We start from the raw sequence: 17,850 nt of genomic DNA, 5'->3' as shown, positions 1-17,850 counted from the left end.
TTCGGACGTCCGTTCAGATGTTGAATTTCACTATACTGATTTCCGAAAATTTTTCGACCGTCTGGCTTGCCGTTGACTATTACTACTGAATTTCGTGCCACCTCCTTCGATATCATATTCTCCTAGTAGAAACCCCAAAATTGGCGAAAATTTTCGAAAAATTGAGTTTTGTATTAGGAGAACATGATATCGAAGGAGGTGGCACGAATTTCAGTAGTACAAGTCAACGGCAAGTCAGACGGCCAAGAATTTTCGAAAATTCAGTAGTATAACTCAATGACAAGCCAGACGGCCGAAAATTTTGCAAAAATCTCGAAAATCAACTTTTGTATTAGGAGAACATGATATCGAAGGAGGTGGCACGAATTTCAGTAGTACAGGTCAATGGCAAGTCAGACGGCCGAAAAATTTTCGAAAATCAGTAGTATAACTCAATGACAAGCCAGACGGCCGAAAATTTTGCAAAAATCTCGAAAATCAACTTTTGTATTAGGAGAACATGATATCGAAGGAGGTGGCACGAATTTCAGTAGTACAAGTCAACTGCAAGTCAGACGGCCAAGAATTTTCGAAAATTCAGTAGTATAACTCAATGACAAGCCAGACGGCCGAAAATTTTGCAAAAATCTCGAAAATCAACTTTTGTATTAGGAGAACATGATATCGAAGGAGGTGGCACGAATTTCAGTAGTACAAGTCAACGGCAAGTCAGACGGCCAAGAATTTTCGAAAATTCAGTAGTATAACTCAATGACAAGCCAGACGGCCGAAAATTTTTCAAAAATCTCGAAAATCAACTTTTGTATTAGGAGAACATGATATCGAAGGAGGTGGCACGAATTTCAGTAGTACAGGTCAATGGCAAGTCAGACGGCCGAAAAATTTTCGAAAATTCAGTAGTATAACTCAATGACAAGCCAGACGGCCGAAAATTTTTCAAAAATCTCGAAAATCAACTTTTGTATTAGGAGAACATGATATCGAAGGAGGTGGCACGATTTTCAGTAGTACAGGTCAATGGCAAGTCAGACGGCCGAAAAATTTTCGAAAATCAGTAGTGTAACTCAACGACAAGTCAGACGGTCGGAAATTTTTCAAAAATCTCGAAAATCAACTTTTGTATTAGGAGAACATGATATCGAAGGAGGTGGCACGAATTTCAGTAGTACAAGTCCACGACAAGTCAGACGGCCAAGAATTTTCGAAAATTCAGTAGTATAACTCAATGACAAGCCAGACGGCCGAAAATTTTTCAAAAATCTCGAAAATCAAGTTTTGTATTAGGAGAACATGATATCGAAGGAGGTGGCACGAATTTCAGTAATACAGGTCAATGGCAAGTCAGACGGCCGAAAAATTTTCGAAAATCAGTAGTGTAACTCAACGACAAGTCAGACGGTCGGAAAGTTTCGAAAATCTCGGAAATTGAGTTTTGTGTTAGGAGAATATGATATCGAAGGAGGTGGCACGAAATTCAGTAGTAAAAGTCAACGGCAAGCCGGACGGCCGAAAAGTGGCAGAGTTATTGGTGAAATTAAACTTTTTAGATTTTTGAGGGTGGGGAATAAAGAACAGATTAACTGTGGTAAATAATATTCTTTATTTTTCACTAATAAAATTACAACTTTGTTTATTACCATATACATAACAATTTTAAATGTGTAAGTACATGTGGGGTGCGAAAAATTGTGTACAAATTTTTATTTTTTAATTACCACTATATAAAATACAACGCATTACACAACTAAAAATCCTTTTCCGGAAGCTGTGCCTCCTTGACACGGCCGCACGTTTCGCTCTCCATGATGGTCATATAGATCTCGATTTACCTCAGGCCCGTACCGTGTGAAGCGAGTGCGGCGTTTTGGGGCGACGCGACGCTCGTATGAATAGATTTCCACATCACCCATGAGGTACTATATTTTATTGATGCGTTTTTTTTGTCGGTGGTATCCCTTGTAGGCCTATTCCACTGCGTCACATAATAATTTCAAGAAAATTCATAATCAAAACCATAACATATGGCGTTGATCTGAATTTCTTTCTACAAGAATTAAGATTTAGAGAGATTTATTTCTGAAACGCTCTCTTTACGGCGAACGAGCAGAAGAGAGCCTCTTTGCGATCGCGATCTTCGATGATTTTCGGATGTATTGAAAACTTATAACCTGACCTGAAGCCCTGAAGCAGTGCTTCGATTGTGCCCAAATTTTCTCGCGCATCCGCGGCGATTTCAGCCTCAGTAACGTAAGCTTCTCGATAAAATGGGTTCCTTAAGCACCCCGCAGAATTTTTAAAAATTTATATGATTTGATTCTGAAAAATGCATGTATAACAAGTGTGTTTGTATATATTTTGTAACTCATAGGACACGTCCTGGAGTCTTTTTGTCCGGTAAGATTATTTCAGTACATTCCCGCCAATATAACTGCTTCACGGCTCTGGCCGCTCTGCTACCCAATAGTAGATACGTTACTGTTTTCTCGCGCCTGCGCGTGAAAATTTGGGCACAATCGAAGCACTGCCCTGAAGTCCTGAAGCCGGGTCTATAAGTATAATAAATATTTTAAATTTATATGAAATTTATTCTTAATTAAATTGTTTTCTTATATATATATACATATTATCTTTAAATTTGCAATTTAATATTTTAAATTAAACTATACAATAATGGTACAATAATATGGTCAAAGAATATGGTCTAAAAGATCTGTACTGATCGTAAGTCTATGCACTGACGAGATACTATTCTCGTCGGTGGTCAATGTCTCTGACGAGGAATATCGACATCGCACTGTCTTATCGACGGACCAGAATAAGTTCCGAACTGTTTCAGAATTGTGCCGTCGGCCTCAGTTGTCGCTAATTTCTCGCCGAGTTGAGAAATTGCGATTGGTCGACAAGTATTGTATAAGCGGTCGTCGCACGGTCTGCTTGGGTCTGCTTCCATGACGCGTAGGCTCGGTGTGCGAGTTTGTGTACCGGTGAAAAAAACATTGGCACGGGATTTTGGCCATCACATTGTTTTCTATAAGACTTGCAACGTCTCCTGCAACCTCCGTAACACGTAGACCCGTGACTGCAGATTCGTGTGTAGCTAGGCCAGTCAACAATACACAACGGACAACATCGCGCTGCATACATGGAATACAAACGCAATTAATACTCCAATGGTGAGCTTATACTTCGCATTTCGTGCAGGTTGCATCGCGTCCTCCGGATTTTCATTGCACCTCGGTCATACACTTACCTGTCAGTCACATCTACGACATAATAGACCTGGTTCAAGAACTCGGTACAACCTGTCACTGACTCATACTTTCACACTATCGAAATGCGCTGCCGATTAACACTATGTTCACGATACACTAAAAGTGATTACTTTATATTACTAGGCTGCGGAGTTTATGCATCTATGATAGAAATGAGTAGCTGCGACTTGAAAGGATTGAAAGATTTAAGATACTTAAATATGTGGATATTATTGTATTATTTCTAACTTGTAATCATTAGAGAAAGTTGGCTATTTCGTTCCCGCTTTTTGCAACTACTGTCGTACTATCGTAGTACTATCGTAGTACTTTATAAAAATAACAAGACCATATTTATTCTTCATGCTTTCATTCAAATATACGCTCAAAGAAACGCATTTCTCGAATAATTTCCTATAAAAGTGTGTTTACAATCTCTGTAATCGTAAATTATACAATTTGGACTCGTATTGAAAGTATGTGTAGTATGGACACAGTGTGGGGTGGACCTTAGACATACCTGCTGAAATTTTTCTTGCGGGATTTTTCTTGGATAAGAAAATATTAGGTTGGCAAGAAAGCAATTTCGCTATTTTAAGGTGAAATAGAATCCAATTTTTTTATTCAAGCAATGAACTTTAATCAATAGAATATTTTCCATTTTGTTCGATGATCTTTTGCCATCTTCCTGGTAGCTTTACAATTCCGCGCTCATAAAACTTCTGGTTCTTATCGGAAAAATACTGATCCAAGAGCGATTTCAGGTCATCACACACATATCATTTCATCTTAAAATACCGAAATTACTTTCTTGTCTCTCAACCCAATCATTCTTGCAAAAGATGAAGTTAATCGGATAAGAGAAAGACGTGGAACATTTACGTTAAAGTCGCGATAAATATGAAATTTATTTTAAATTTTATTTTAGATTTAGGCTGGTGGCGAATTAGAGTTTTTACTCCAACTGAAACGCGTCGTTCTCACCGGTATTGCGCTTCGCGAAAACGCACTTGTTAGCGGGAAGGTGGTGGACAGAAATTAAACAGGCCAATTAGTGTGAAATAATCTTAATTCGTACAAAGCAAACTTGTCCTTGGATGTATTTAATTATGCATTCATGATACGAATTGATTGGTTGAATACGAAACTGTGCTTTATGCTCTCGGTTTATTAAAACTATTGAAAAATGCACAATTTTCGTTTAGCATAAATATCCGTAGTGCAATGGTTACGTCTTAAAAACTCCAGGTTACTTAAAATGTAAATATAAAAATTCAGTCGTGTGACAAGACATAATTTACAATATATTTCATTAAAATATACATCCATAATTTTTTACGATACGTTTTTAAATTAAATACGTCTGGTAAGATATTTGGCTACCATAAAAATATAAATTTAATTCTGTTAAGACGATTCCAAAGTTGCATTTTCTGGCGTCCCTGATTTTTCAGCTTTTTCCATCTAGATCCAAAAATATTGGAAAAAATTCGCGTAATACCTGTATGTATACTGTGTGCCATCATTTTCATTTGAATATATGAGAAAGAAAAATGTAGCAAAAACGGATAATCCGATTTTACTACCCTTTCTATCGAGGTGGAGGATTTACATTTTTCGAATATTTTGTTCGAAACCATCCTCTGAAATACGGATGTTGGAAATCTGTTTTATATATTTTAATGCATTTTTATAAGTTAGAGACTGCGAATTTTCTTGCAATTATAAAGAAGCTGAGTGGGTGGACTATAAAACAGTAAAGAGAGAGGACTAGTTTTTTGTCGTTTTCAATGAATCATATTGTATATATATTAGGGGATGAATTCCAAATTACATAAATCCTGCTGATAATCGATGGGGAACACTCGGTCGAAGTTGGTCCTCATCGACGATTTTTATGACCTCGAAATATGTTGTCAAGGACATCATTCTGAACAACATGCTAATTTCTTAGGTACTCGCGTACGAACACTACAGCGAATTCTGCCCTTTTTTAATTGACCGAACACTTTTTATGCCTAACAATCCCTCCTCAAAAACCTAACCGAGTAACCAAAATTCATTTAAAATAGCGGAATTTTCCAGAATGATCCAAACACTATTTTTGCGAATACCTAAAAAACAAAGACCGTGCCGCGGTAACCTGTATGTATAGGCAAAAGTTGTTCAGAATGACGACGTTGACAACATATGTATTTCAAGGTCATCAAAATCGATGATGAGGACCAACTTTTATATTATTATTTTCCGTAGAGTAATGATCAGATTTATTCATTTCGTCCTGATTTTAATAAGCAACCGCGCGAAGAAACGTAGAGAATGAGCATACGAACAAAACATTTGGGTTAATCATGATAGAGTATGTCTTTTCGTCGACGAGTTATCGAATGATCCATCGTTAATCCACTTTCATTGAAGGGGGTGCTTTTGACCCCTTTATCTCGCCATATTCTTCCACCAAGTAACTATAGACCGATGATCAATTTTCTGCGGCTTAAAAGCGTATGCTTCAATATTCCATGCTGTATGTACTTAAGAGCTAATCAATTTCATAGTGGTTTATAAATACTAGAAGCACAAAATTACTTCGTGGCCCACGCAATTAATCAAGTGTAAGCATTATTTCAAATTCAAATCTTCCACCCGCCATATTGCGGATTCATTAATTATTGGCGAGACGAGAAGCAGATGCATAGAAGCGATGGAGAGAGATCGTCTTCGAGAGTAGAATACATTTTGGTTGTTCATAAATAATTAATAGATTCGCGAGAATAGGGCTGCGAATTAATTTTTGTACACTTTGTAATACCTAAAAAATCATTAAACATCAGAAATTCCCTATGAAATAGAATTCGAAGAAATAGATAATTTAAAATACGAACTTGTATAAACTGATCACAGTTACGTACAGGCGCAGTATTTCCTCCTTGTAACTGTATACCGAAGAAGGATTCGAGCGAATCGATCACTGTCTTTGGGGGTTGTTACGCGGGTATAACCATCATCTATAGCACTATCAAAAGCTGGTATTGACATCGACGTTGCTTTTTTTTCAATTTATTCAAGGAATAAATCATTTCTATATATAAAACGAAGGACTGCAAGTGGAAGGACAAATTTGGTATCCTTTATGCAAAATTAAAATTTGTTTGTATGAATCGCAACAAATAAGAGCTAAATAGAAAAGCTTCTTTTTCCCGTTACTAGTTTCAACAAACTGAAAATAACACTATCGATTACTGCGATCAAGTGCCTTCTTCCGAGAAACAGCCCATAAGTTTCTCATTTTCGCGTGGAATTTTACAAATATTTTGCAATGCGTCCCAGATTGTATTTTTACACCTTGAATAATAGCGTGCTGTCCGTGTGATTTCAATCCGAGTACGCAAATATGGTCTCACATAAACAGACTTTAAAATAGAGGAAAGTATCATACAGAGAAAATAAGCAACGAATATGCTGCCTCATAGCGTTCTCTTGTATTGATCTAAATTTTTGATAAAAGGCGGGGATAAATTCTTCGCGACGAAGTAAATCAAGATTTATGCTTATTAATTAGGAAAATCTGTATACTCGTGTCTCTTCTTTCGAAACATCTGCATGTTTAAATTTAAATATTTTAGAACGACAGAATTGCATTTATAGCAAAATTGAGTAGATGAAATTTAAAATTATTAGAAAATTAAAAAAATTAAGGGAAGAAATAACATTCAATTTAGTTTCTATTTCTTGCAATCGATGCAGACAATTTTTGTTTTGCATAAAAATCCGCATTCCATTTATTACATTGCCGACATTTACTGAACTTTAACTTGGAGTGTCTGAAATCTAAATTTTTTAGAACAATATGATTTGCAAAATATATTTACTTTACCTTCGAGATACAATAGCATATTCATTTATTGAATTGTACCATTGGATGTGTTTGAAATGTGAATTTTTGAAATGATGATCAATTTCGAAAATATGTTTATTAGATTTTTGACGTGATAGCACGTGCTACCATACATTCAGTTATATAACGTTTATTGTAACGGTATATGTACCGGATGGAGACCACTAATTATGTTATTATACATGTATGTAGCTTGTAATTTTAGTAATGCGTTCCATGCGATTACGTTTCGTGATAAGAAAACCAGCAATTACGTCACAACTATGACTGATGTTGAAGGTAGATTGTTTATTGCGTGCTGGACAATATTAATCTTTGAAATCGAACGAGTGAAGTTAAGTAACTTCGACTTTATGTTCGTAGTTATCATTTGAAATTTACTTGTTGCATGATTATTTAAATTACTAACGAAGTGAGAAGTTTGAAAATTTATTTATATACATAGAAGTTTGAACTTTGAAAAATTATAATAAGAACATTTTTATATTTTTGAGCGTTAATGATACAGTGTAATAACCCAATTATATTTAGTTACTTACTAAAAACATTTATAAGGAAGGCCTTCTCTCTCTCTGATCATAAAATTTAAAAAAACTTATTTTAGTTAATATAAAATTTGCTACCTACCATAATGTGTTAAAAGACTGTGTCACATGATATTTTTTATACATTTATCATAGCTTATTAAAATTGTAGTTTATCAAGGACGATCAACATTTATCATGTTCAACTGTTTAAAATAAAATCGAGGCACAACAAAATACTGAAATTGGTATCAAAATTAGTTTTACTTCTCTTCAAAATAATGAGTTTATTATATTTCTGGAAGCACAACAAAATAATGAATAATAATGAGTCTACTATATTTCGAAAATAAAATCGTGATCCAATTAAATAATGAAATTGATATTAAAATGAAGTACTGATTTCCCATTTCAAAGTTATTACTTTACAATACAAGGATAGATTAGTACCAAGATGATTTAAATTGATTTTCCTTTCTAATAATGGGTTTTTACCATATTTCTATGATAAAAACGGGGCACAACAGCATAATGAAACTGGTATTAAATAAATGAGCTTCCTTTCAAAATTATGTATTTTCGTTCTCTCGAGAAGTTTCGACAATTCAGTTCGCCTCCAACGAAAGTAAAATAAAACTGCACCCGCAGAGAATTCCACACGTCACAATTACAACTTCAACTACACATGAAAATGTCGATGTTTCAACGTCTCTTTCAATTCCGAGCAACCTGGAATTCGGTGCTGCCAGATAGATATTGCACGATTTTGACTGGCACGCAACATTCCAGTTAAAAAAAATACCTGTCACTGATTGTTGCTTCGTACGTAACCGGTGACGAACAAACGTTATTAATACTCATAGCAGTCATATTCATGGCAAACTGAGACAACGCGAACTCACCGTACAAACTATCGAGCGCAAGGTATAGCTCGTTTCTATTGTGATGGAATCTTACAATGCCGACTTGAAGGTCGTTTAAATTGTTTACATTTGAAATGCCTGTATGTATTATGCACATTTCCCATATAACAGAAGGCTCTTGGCGATCAGAATGAAATAAAAATTGATGAATATTAACAAATATACAGGGTGTCTCATAATTCGTGGTACAAATTAGGTCAGGTCGATTCTATGGCTGGAAATAAGACAAAAATCAAGAATAACGAAATTGCGTGGGGTAGGACGGTTCTGTTTACTTTATTCTCATGCGTCCCTGTTCAGGTCGTCACGTACGCCCAGATCCTACCATAAATCCTTCCAATCTTAAGGGTCGCCTCAACATCAGCCCTTGACTTTGCTTTAAAACACGTTGACGCTAAGATGTACATGTTCCCTTGCATTATTCAAATTTGTTATAAACGCTATAAATGCATGAATCGATCAAATCAATCTCATTGTCCATCACATCATTGTCCATCCTTCATTGTTCATTTGTTCCATTATTTAAGATATTGATCTAGATCAGGCCCGGGCTACTTCTTCCCCGCTGTCGCTTCACGACTTCTACTACCAGTGTACCCCTACTATTACGACAGGTTTCCCTACTATTAACTATTTCATGTTGCCCCTACCGTGCTTTGTCTCGCATGATTGCGAGGCAATGTCGCCAGGTTCAATCCAAACGGATTGCATGTACTCTCCTCCTTTTCCCCTTCCACTATCCCATTCCAGCTCCATGCGCGCACTCCAACGTCCCTCCACTAAAGGGGCCCCCAGACGATCAATAATATTGTCAATACGCCTATCAATAATATTGACGAGGCGCATGGAAAGGGCATACTGACCGTTTAACAGTGGTTCAAACGCATTGTCAATTTATTGGAGCATATTGATAGAAATTTTGATTGAAGCGCGTTGACGTTTAGGAGGTTTAGCTGTCAATATTTCGTCAGTCTCGACTCGGACGTCGTACAGGCAAAATGATGTACAGGCGCACCGATTAAAGACGATTCCGACGCGGAACGAGAGTTTACTATGTTGCTTATTACTTTGTACATACCGTGATTGCCCAGAACTGTGTAAAGTGAAATCAAAAGATTACTTCAACCAAAACAAGTAAGACATTTCTCAGAAAAAAATAGTTGACGCGTTGATTCAGTTCAAACCGGATTTCACTGTCGAAAAATTCAAGAAGAAAATCGTCACCTCGTCACAAAATAGAGTGCACAACCGTTTTTCGAAACAACAGTGCGTAGTCGCCGTATTGATAGCTAGATTGACGCGATTGTTGAAGAATATTGACGGGAGCTTCAATATTATTGTCAACCTACATTGACGTGCCGTAGACTGGTCTGGTCATCAGAGAGGGGGTACTTGTACTCCCCTCGATTTTCTCGACCTGGCGACACTGCTGCGAGGACAGAGTTGGGCAGTATCCCCTCGGCTCTACAACGCCATCTCTGTACTACGATATGGAGTAACGAATAAACCATTAACTAACCGTTAAAATTATTTAAATACCGATTGGAATAAAAAATACATAACTTTTATTCGTTATTAGACTTTTATTTAAATAATTTTGTATTCGCCGAGAATGTATTCGATGAATAATAGTTACAAATTGTGTTCGAAGCTTCGAATAACGAATACAAATTTTGTATCTTTTATTCGTTATTCGAAATTTGTATTTAAATACAATTTAAAGACAATGTATTTAAATACAATTTTTTCCCAACACTGTGCGAGGATAATATACACATCTTCCCTACACTCCACAGAAGTTTGGTGGGGAGGACCCAGGAGTAGGGAGAGTCGCCCAGGTCTGATCTAGATAGTAATCTAGACACAATCTAGTTCTCTGAAGAAAATATTCTCAGTGTTTCTAAAGATCCCTAAAGGACAAGAATTTATATACTCGGGAGGTGACAATGGTAAAATTTCAAAGTGGTTCGTTGTTTTTGCAGTGGCGAAAAAGGAGGAAAACGCCAGACGGATCGGGATCTCTCACTCCCGAGGAAGAAGACAATGAGTTTATCGATGAAAATGAACCCGAGAAGAAGGAGCCCGGCACCTCGACTGACGGTTCGGTAATTCCAGGCACGATGAACATGGACATTTTAAAGAATTGTTATAATTATTAGTGTACTTGATGCTTTTTAATTTTTTATTTTGTTCGGTCATTATTCCCGATCAAAAGTCATTATTGCTTCTCGGATTGTATGCACTCACGACGAACACGAGTAGGCGAGATTTAAAACAATCGAACGATTAAAAGAATTTAACGCTGTACATTTGAATATATTATTTGAAAAATTAAGAAGATACTGAACATTTGAATATATTATTTGAAAAATTAAGTAGATACTGAACAAAACGCATACTCGTCTTGCTATCGCCCTATGCTGAGACGCATTATACCTGTAAATCGATCTTTAAACCGAAAAACCTAATCTTATCTCAAGAATTTCACAAACATCACGTTATCACCATTACCTCAAAGTACGAGTGTTATCGCACTTAATTTTATTTTCATGGAAGAAACGTTGTCGATTGTTAACAATGTTATTATTACTCATGAGTAGACTGCGAATTTTATGCATTTATGACAAAAATGAGTGGGTGCAATTTAAAACAGTACAAAGGTTACAATGACTTAAAAGTGCAAATCTGTTTTTCACAGCTTGTTAAAATTATTAAAGTAAGAATAAACTGTTTATGTGGCTATAGTTACTTGCAATCGGTGCAAGCAATTTTTATTTTGCATAAAAATCCGCAGTCTACTTACGAGTATATAATTTTTTTGTGCTTTCAGTGATGTTAGCTTTTTCATATCGTCGTACGATATTCGTAGAGTTTGATAACAGTGCTTTGTTTTTTACTTTTCGAAAAGTCTGAATACATTTGTTACATTTTACGTTTACATTTTTCCCATAGGAAGTGAACCGGTGACACCAAGCAGACGCGATGCCCAATTATGGGAATTTCTTTCAACCAATAGATCTGCTAGGAGGAACGCAATCACGAACGTGCTGCGTTGCCACGCTAAGGCTGGAATGTTAGAATTGCCAAACCGTTTCGAGGACCTCACTGTCAACATAGGTAAATGAAACAAACCATAAGTTCTGAGCCACCATAACTTAGGAGAAAATAATGAATTTGGGAATTTTTTTCCAGAAAACCGTAAGACTTTTTTCAAAAAGAGTTTTCATATCTAAAACAGTTTAGTTTAGAGAGTACCCCCTAATTTTTGAATTCAAAAATATGTATCAATTTCAATGTTATGGCTGATGTTACGGATACCCTGTAAAAAAATGTGCATCCAAAATTAAGAAGTCGATGAAACCTGTATTATTTATAATATCTATTAGGTTGTTGCATATGAAATGTCCGATTTTTAGCAATGACATTAAACAAACGCAATTTTGTACCCAATGTATTGGATATCTATCGAGAAATACTTATACTTCTATTTAGAAATTTTAAGTCTTTTGATTGTATTACGGTAAAAATAAGATTTTATGGTCATTCACATTTTTCATTTACAAGATTGTCATCTTGATTTTGTAGTTCATTTTTACCATCGACGATTAGTAAGTTAATTAATCACGACATTTTGACAAAAAATCATGAAAAGTTATTTTTCCAGGCACATAAAAGGAATACACGACAGTCGCGTTGGTTGGCGTTGAAATATACTTTATTTAAAAGTAAAATTATACGTCTAGATTAAAACATTGAACATAGGATGTTGCCTTATAATTACAGTAACAGCATCGCTATATCGAAATGTTTTATAAGAGTCGTATTCTAATATCGGACATTTCATATGCAAAAACCTAATAGTTTTGATTAAAAACGAGTAAGTTTAAAACGTCCGTTATTTGATCTCAAATCAATATTTCTAGAAGTTCTTTGTTCGAGGACTAGATGATACAAAATATTACAGAAATTCCGGATTAATAAACATTTCTAAAAAAGATCAGGAAAATCCAAAATATTCTATCTTCAAATGTGTTCATGATTAAACGGAGTACATACAAGTAAGTTGAGCTTGCGACCCGCAACGCATAAAATATCACTTGCGTAAACGTTGCAGTATTAAATTTTCATTCATTACAGCGTTCTCTTCAGCACAGTCTCGTGCCAGTTCGTTTAAAAATTCCTCGTCGTTTCGTATTTCTTTTCCATTTACTAAACGCCGCCGACGTATAACTAGCCAAGTGGCAAGAGTCTCATTTCTCGAGAAATAAATTACGGATCTTGATCCGTAAAGTTCAAAGTAATTTAACTTATCTCGGGAGAAACTTTATTAATCGGAGCAAAGGCCATTAGACTCGCCCTCGCCATTAACAGACGTGTTTACGTATTCCATCTCGTCATTCTTGACTTTCGAGACCGATCACTTTTTCATAGACGCTGAAAACTGGCTGCTTCGTTATTAAACATTTCCTGTGTTGCACGTGCGGGGTTCGAGATGTTTGGATCGTTGGTTATCGGATTGTTAACACTGAATAATAATGGGCGAGCCGAGAGTCTCCAGATTAGGACTTGTGTCCCCACCAGTGGCGCGTTACCCTATGGGCAACTTGGGCCCGAAGCAAAAAGGGCCCCAAACACAAACCAAGATTCAAGATCAAAATTCTACGTTTTTCTTATAAAGTTATTTTAGTTGGGGTTAGGGGCCCCGAAATTCTACTTTGTCCAAGGCCCCAACTAGTTATAACGCGCTACTGGTCGTGCATTTGTCCGGTATTGTCGGAGAAGGGGCAACTTTTTCCCCTCAAATAGTGCTCCCACCCCTCATCTAGCGACTCTGGGTGTTGCGTGACCGATTTGCTAAATTCCTGGATTTTTCTGTCGTGCAACGAAACACAGCCTTATCGATCGTAAAAAAACGCTGATTATTCATCGCAGGACTGCTGATTTGATGCATTTGTGGCAAAAAGTGATTAACTACAATTTGCGACAGTCAACAAATTAACAGAATTGAACAGCATTGCCGTATAATTTTCGATCTACTGATATCGTTAGTGACAGAAAGAAGTTACTGAATGACTCCTGTTTCCCGCAAGAAATTCGTCACGCAGTTTCTACGATTCGTTGCTGAATCATTTAATTTGTTAACATTCGTTCCCATCGGTTCACGAGGCACTTTAGTTGCGGCGAGTAAATCTTTTCACGCGGTCAATAATCTCTTTTTCTCCTCCATTAGATTAGCGATTACTACTTGTTTATAAAGCGTTCTTAAATATTTCTGTCATACTGGTGGACTCTTTCGAGAAAAACGCCGACCACATCATGAGAAAAATTTCACAATAGAATGAACGGTGGATTATGACTAGACTGCGGATCTTTATGGAAAATAAAAAATGTTTGCATTGTTTGCAAGACAGAGGAGCGAAATAAAAATTTCTTTCTTCTTTTAATTATCTAATGAAGCTGAAACCAATACATATTGATGTCTTTAAATCTTGGTAATATTTTCACTGCTTTAAATTGTGCACACCCATATTTGTGATAAATGCATAAAATCCGCAGTCTAGTTATGACACTAGAAGCTTCTAGCTTCAAAATTAATCTAATTTTATTATTGAATTGTTGGCTGGTACAACGTTGCACGATATAAAGTGCAAAGATTCGATGGGAGAACAATAAAAGCTGAAATAGATCTTAAGGAAATCCCACGTCCAACGTTGCTTCGTTAAATCTCTTTTTCCTGAAATTGCATAATTGTTCAAAGGGGGTCTCAATCCCTCTAAACATCGGACACGAAGCATTTGCCGTCATCCATCAGTTTATCTTTTATTGTTTCCCGATTTAAATGTTTCCACTCCGCCCGACAATTTCGAGAATTCCCAGCGCAAAATTGTCGAATATCCATGTACAAAGGGATTCACTCGAAGCATCCGATCGGTTTGATTGCAGGTCAATCAAAGAATGGCGCGCACGATCCAAACACACCGGGTACATCGAAACAGCAGGGTTGACGTGAATCCACGTTCTGTCCGTGATTATCTCGATCTCTATATCGACGTACACGATCGATATAGACGGTACCGCAAGAGGTGCCTATGGAGATTCTACGGGGACGTTTGCTGAATCATCAACGACGTCATACCTATGTGTGCGCAGAACTCTGAACAATGTACTCTCAACATGTACTCTAAGGAAAAAAATACTGTCAACAAGTAAGTTTCGACGCGTCTGTATGTAAGATTGATAATTGCGCATTGACGTAAAATGTTGATGGCGACTGGTCGAGGTTCAATGATAAGAGTGCATCGCGTGCACTCGAACATAACGAATTGTATACGGTCCTGGAGTTTGCCGCAGGCACTATTTTAGAAGCGATATGCTTCGTACGACGCGAATCCTGCTGGTAGTAGATTGCTGTACATAATGTGTCGCTTAACGATTATGATTTCTATCGTTACACACGGTAATGAACAATCTTTGTGTACCAATTTCACGCATCGACGAACAGGGCCTACTGCGGAAACATTGTGAATAAAACGTAAGGTGCAAGCATTTTTTATGTTCAAGTAACATTTTGTGATAAACCTTCGAGGTAGACTGTACCGGCGAGGTGTTTACGATTAGTATTATTGGTCCTAGGATTTCCACGTGCTATGTTGTTCGCAAAATTTTCGATTCATCGTTTGAAATCTGATCGAGAGCTTTTTTATAGAATGGTTCTCTTGCGACGTAAAGTGGCCTACCAGCGTTTAGTCACCTTTTCGTAGTTTGTGATGGTCTCATTTCGCCTGGCACGAAACAGTCAACGAAGAGGAGAAAGAGAGCAGATAATTTTTGTATCCCAACGTTGGGTGATAGTTTTAGGAAAGGATGGCGTAGCTCTTGAAGAATGTGTTGGACCTAACGGCGTGCAACCACGTCGATATATTTGTAGGAAAAACACGAAAACAATTATTTCCGAATCGCCTATTAACCCTTGGACGGCGAACTATTCTTGTAACTATATAAATAATGATGTGTAGGAGCATTATCAATTTTTTAAGACATATTTCTGAAGGTACTTCTCGTAGACACGTTGATCTTTCTATTGTTCCTAATACAGCAGCTTAAGTTTAAGTAACTCGATAGAACCTGAGTAACAGAATGACGATTTTGATATTTTGGATAAAGCCACGTTATGTTAACCCTCCGAAGACCGTGCCAGAGTCAATTTTGACCCATCATAGCGCGCTCCTCGAGAGCGGTGTTGCACACATTGACGAAATATGACGTAATCGCTGATGGAAGGCAAGACGAGTCTTTTGGCTGTGTGCGTTGCGTTAATTATGGTGAGGAGCTCGAGCGATTGTAAACGCATTTATGAATATACATGTGGGGTCAGAATTGACCCTGGCACGCACCGCTGTGCCTCGGTATCCGAGGGTTAATAGGTCTAGCTGTCTACCTGTTTACCTTCATAGAATCGGTATTGTGAGCTCGCAGATTCACGAAACTGTAGACGGGAACATAAAAGCCATCGAGAGATGCCAGAGTCTAAGGAATGAAGTCATTTCTAACACGGAGGCGTGCGCTGTCATTGAATAAACGAGAAGCCTAGAGGAATATTTTCTGAAACAATTAGATGACACCGACGCAATTAGCTTCGAATTCGTGAGCGTTTCTCACGTTACAGACTGCGCGCAATACATATGTATGTGTTCACACGATGCATTGATTCATTTTACATTGCATTGAACGCAGTGAAAATTGGGAATTACGAAATTGGGGCAGAGGTTGCATCATCATTTGCTTCACGTGATATGTTCCTGTTTGAAATGAGTATAAACAGGATACAATTTGGATCGTATATGCTTGTTTAATTCACGACATAGTGGAACCTGGATTATTTATTTTTTTTTTATTTATTAATAAGCTTTAGATCATCCGAACTACAGTAACAGTCGCCATCTAAGTAAGCGCGACGGAGGTGACCGTTCTAATCAGTTCGAATAATCGAGGATCTACTATGTCATGCATTAAACAAGTAAATGTGATCCCAACTGTATCGTGTTTCGTCTCATTTCAATCAGAAGGAACAAGGAAATAATTAAAACTTCGCCTACAAACTAAGATTCCGGTTACGTCAGTTGATTTCTTGTTCCATTTGCAAAATGGCTGACAACGATATTACTGAAGCTTTAGCGCGAGGATGCTATGACAAATTTCGAGATAGATTGTACAAAGAAAGCGATGACGTAGAAACTAGTAGTCGCTGATAAATGTCTACTTCTTATCGTGAACCTACAAGCTCCGTATTATCATACACTAGAATTTTCCCTCGGTATAATTAGACTGATTTATTTGAAGAACAATCTTCAAATTAAACATCTATGCTCATTGTCGCGTCGAATATACTTTTCAAGAGTTAGCACGATCCTTTGTATATGACTTCTAGGAATACATGTTAGTTTTAGGAAGTTCGCATAGCCCAAAATCTGGTGAATAAAACGACCTGTCATGCGTAACTGGAACTACCTTTTCTGTGTTGTCTATACACGAGAATATTCTGTGGCCAAATTAAACATTTTGCGGATAAGATCGTGCTTAAATCACTGTCCTTCACTGTCCGAAACCTGTAATGGAACTGTAAAGATTGGAATCCTTTATGTATAAATTCTGGAAACAATTTCTTGATATTAAATGAAAATTATCGAAGAATATCTTATTTCCACGAGTCTTTATCCTTTATTATTTAACGAATGCTCGCGTGTCGTCTAGTAATCGCAGATCTAACGGATCCAGGTAAGTATGGATAATGTTTATAGTTCTAGACACAACCCGTTGTACCTTACAAATGGTGTCAGGCAACTAAAATATAGTGATATTTACACAACTTTTTGTTGGTGTCGTGTAACATGCACGCATTGTAGAAACCGTTGATGTGATCAAGGCAATTAAACTGCATTAGACGCAATCGAATGATCTGTGTGCAACGGGTGGACACGCAGCGTGTAAAACCTTCGTGCGGTTTAAGCCTGAAGACTCGGATCAAACGAAGTGATATCCCCGACATTAATTAACCGACTGATCCACCTCGGTTTTCTTTCAGCAACGTTTATCAGTTTGTTTGTCTTTATGGGGGTAGACTCGTTTCCAGCATTGCAAGGGTGCGGGATGCGCGTTCTCATTTCTCGATAATGTAAAGATGGGAGTTTTCAGTAGTCAAAAACGCTAGATAAAAGATCGATCTAGGCCGCTATCGCCCTCATAATTCCTATTTTTTA

The 17,850-nt window shown here is 37.0% G+C and overlaps 1 protein-coding gene across 1 annotated transcript; it reads left to right on the top strand.

Annotated features, from left to right (window-relative positions):
- The first annotated feature begins 2,889 nt into the window (after positions 1 to 2,889).
- Positions 2,890 to 17,284, top strand: LOC143213262 (uncharacterized). Its single transcript, XM_076432946.1, has 4 exons — positions 2,890 to 3,173; positions 10,576 to 10,708; positions 11,546 to 11,710; positions 14,537 to 17,284. The coding sequence occupies exons 1-4, from the start codon at positions 3,171 to 3,173 to the stop codon at positions 14,596 to 14,598; spliced, it is 363 nt and encodes a 120-aa protein (XP_076289061.1). The 5' UTR covers positions 2,890 to 3,170; the 3' UTR covers positions 14,599 to 17,284.
- The last annotated feature ends 566 nt before the right edge of the window (positions 17,285 to 17,850 follow it).

Source organism: Lasioglossum baleicum, chromosome 11 (genome assembly GCF_051020765.1).
Source record: "Lasioglossum baleicum chromosome 11, iyLasBale1, whole genome shotgun sequence".
NCBI classification, from domain to species: domain Eukaryota; kingdom Metazoa; phylum Arthropoda; class Insecta; order Hymenoptera; family Halictidae; genus Lasioglossum; species Lasioglossum baleicum.
Note: the sequence above shows the minus strand (reverse complement) of the source record. Positions and strands in the feature narration are given on the sequence as shown.

Excerpts from the sequence above, each read along its gene's own strand:
- LOC143213262 (XM_076432946.1), top strand. Across the intron at positions 10,709-11,545 it reads TGACGGTTCGGTAATTCCAG|GAAGTGAACCGGTGACACCA; the intron begins GCACGATGAACA and ends TTTTTCCCATAG. Across the intron at positions 11,711-14,536 it reads GGACCTCACTGTCAACATAG|GTCAATCAAAGAATGGCGCG; the intron begins GTAAATGAAACA and ends GTTTGATTGCAG.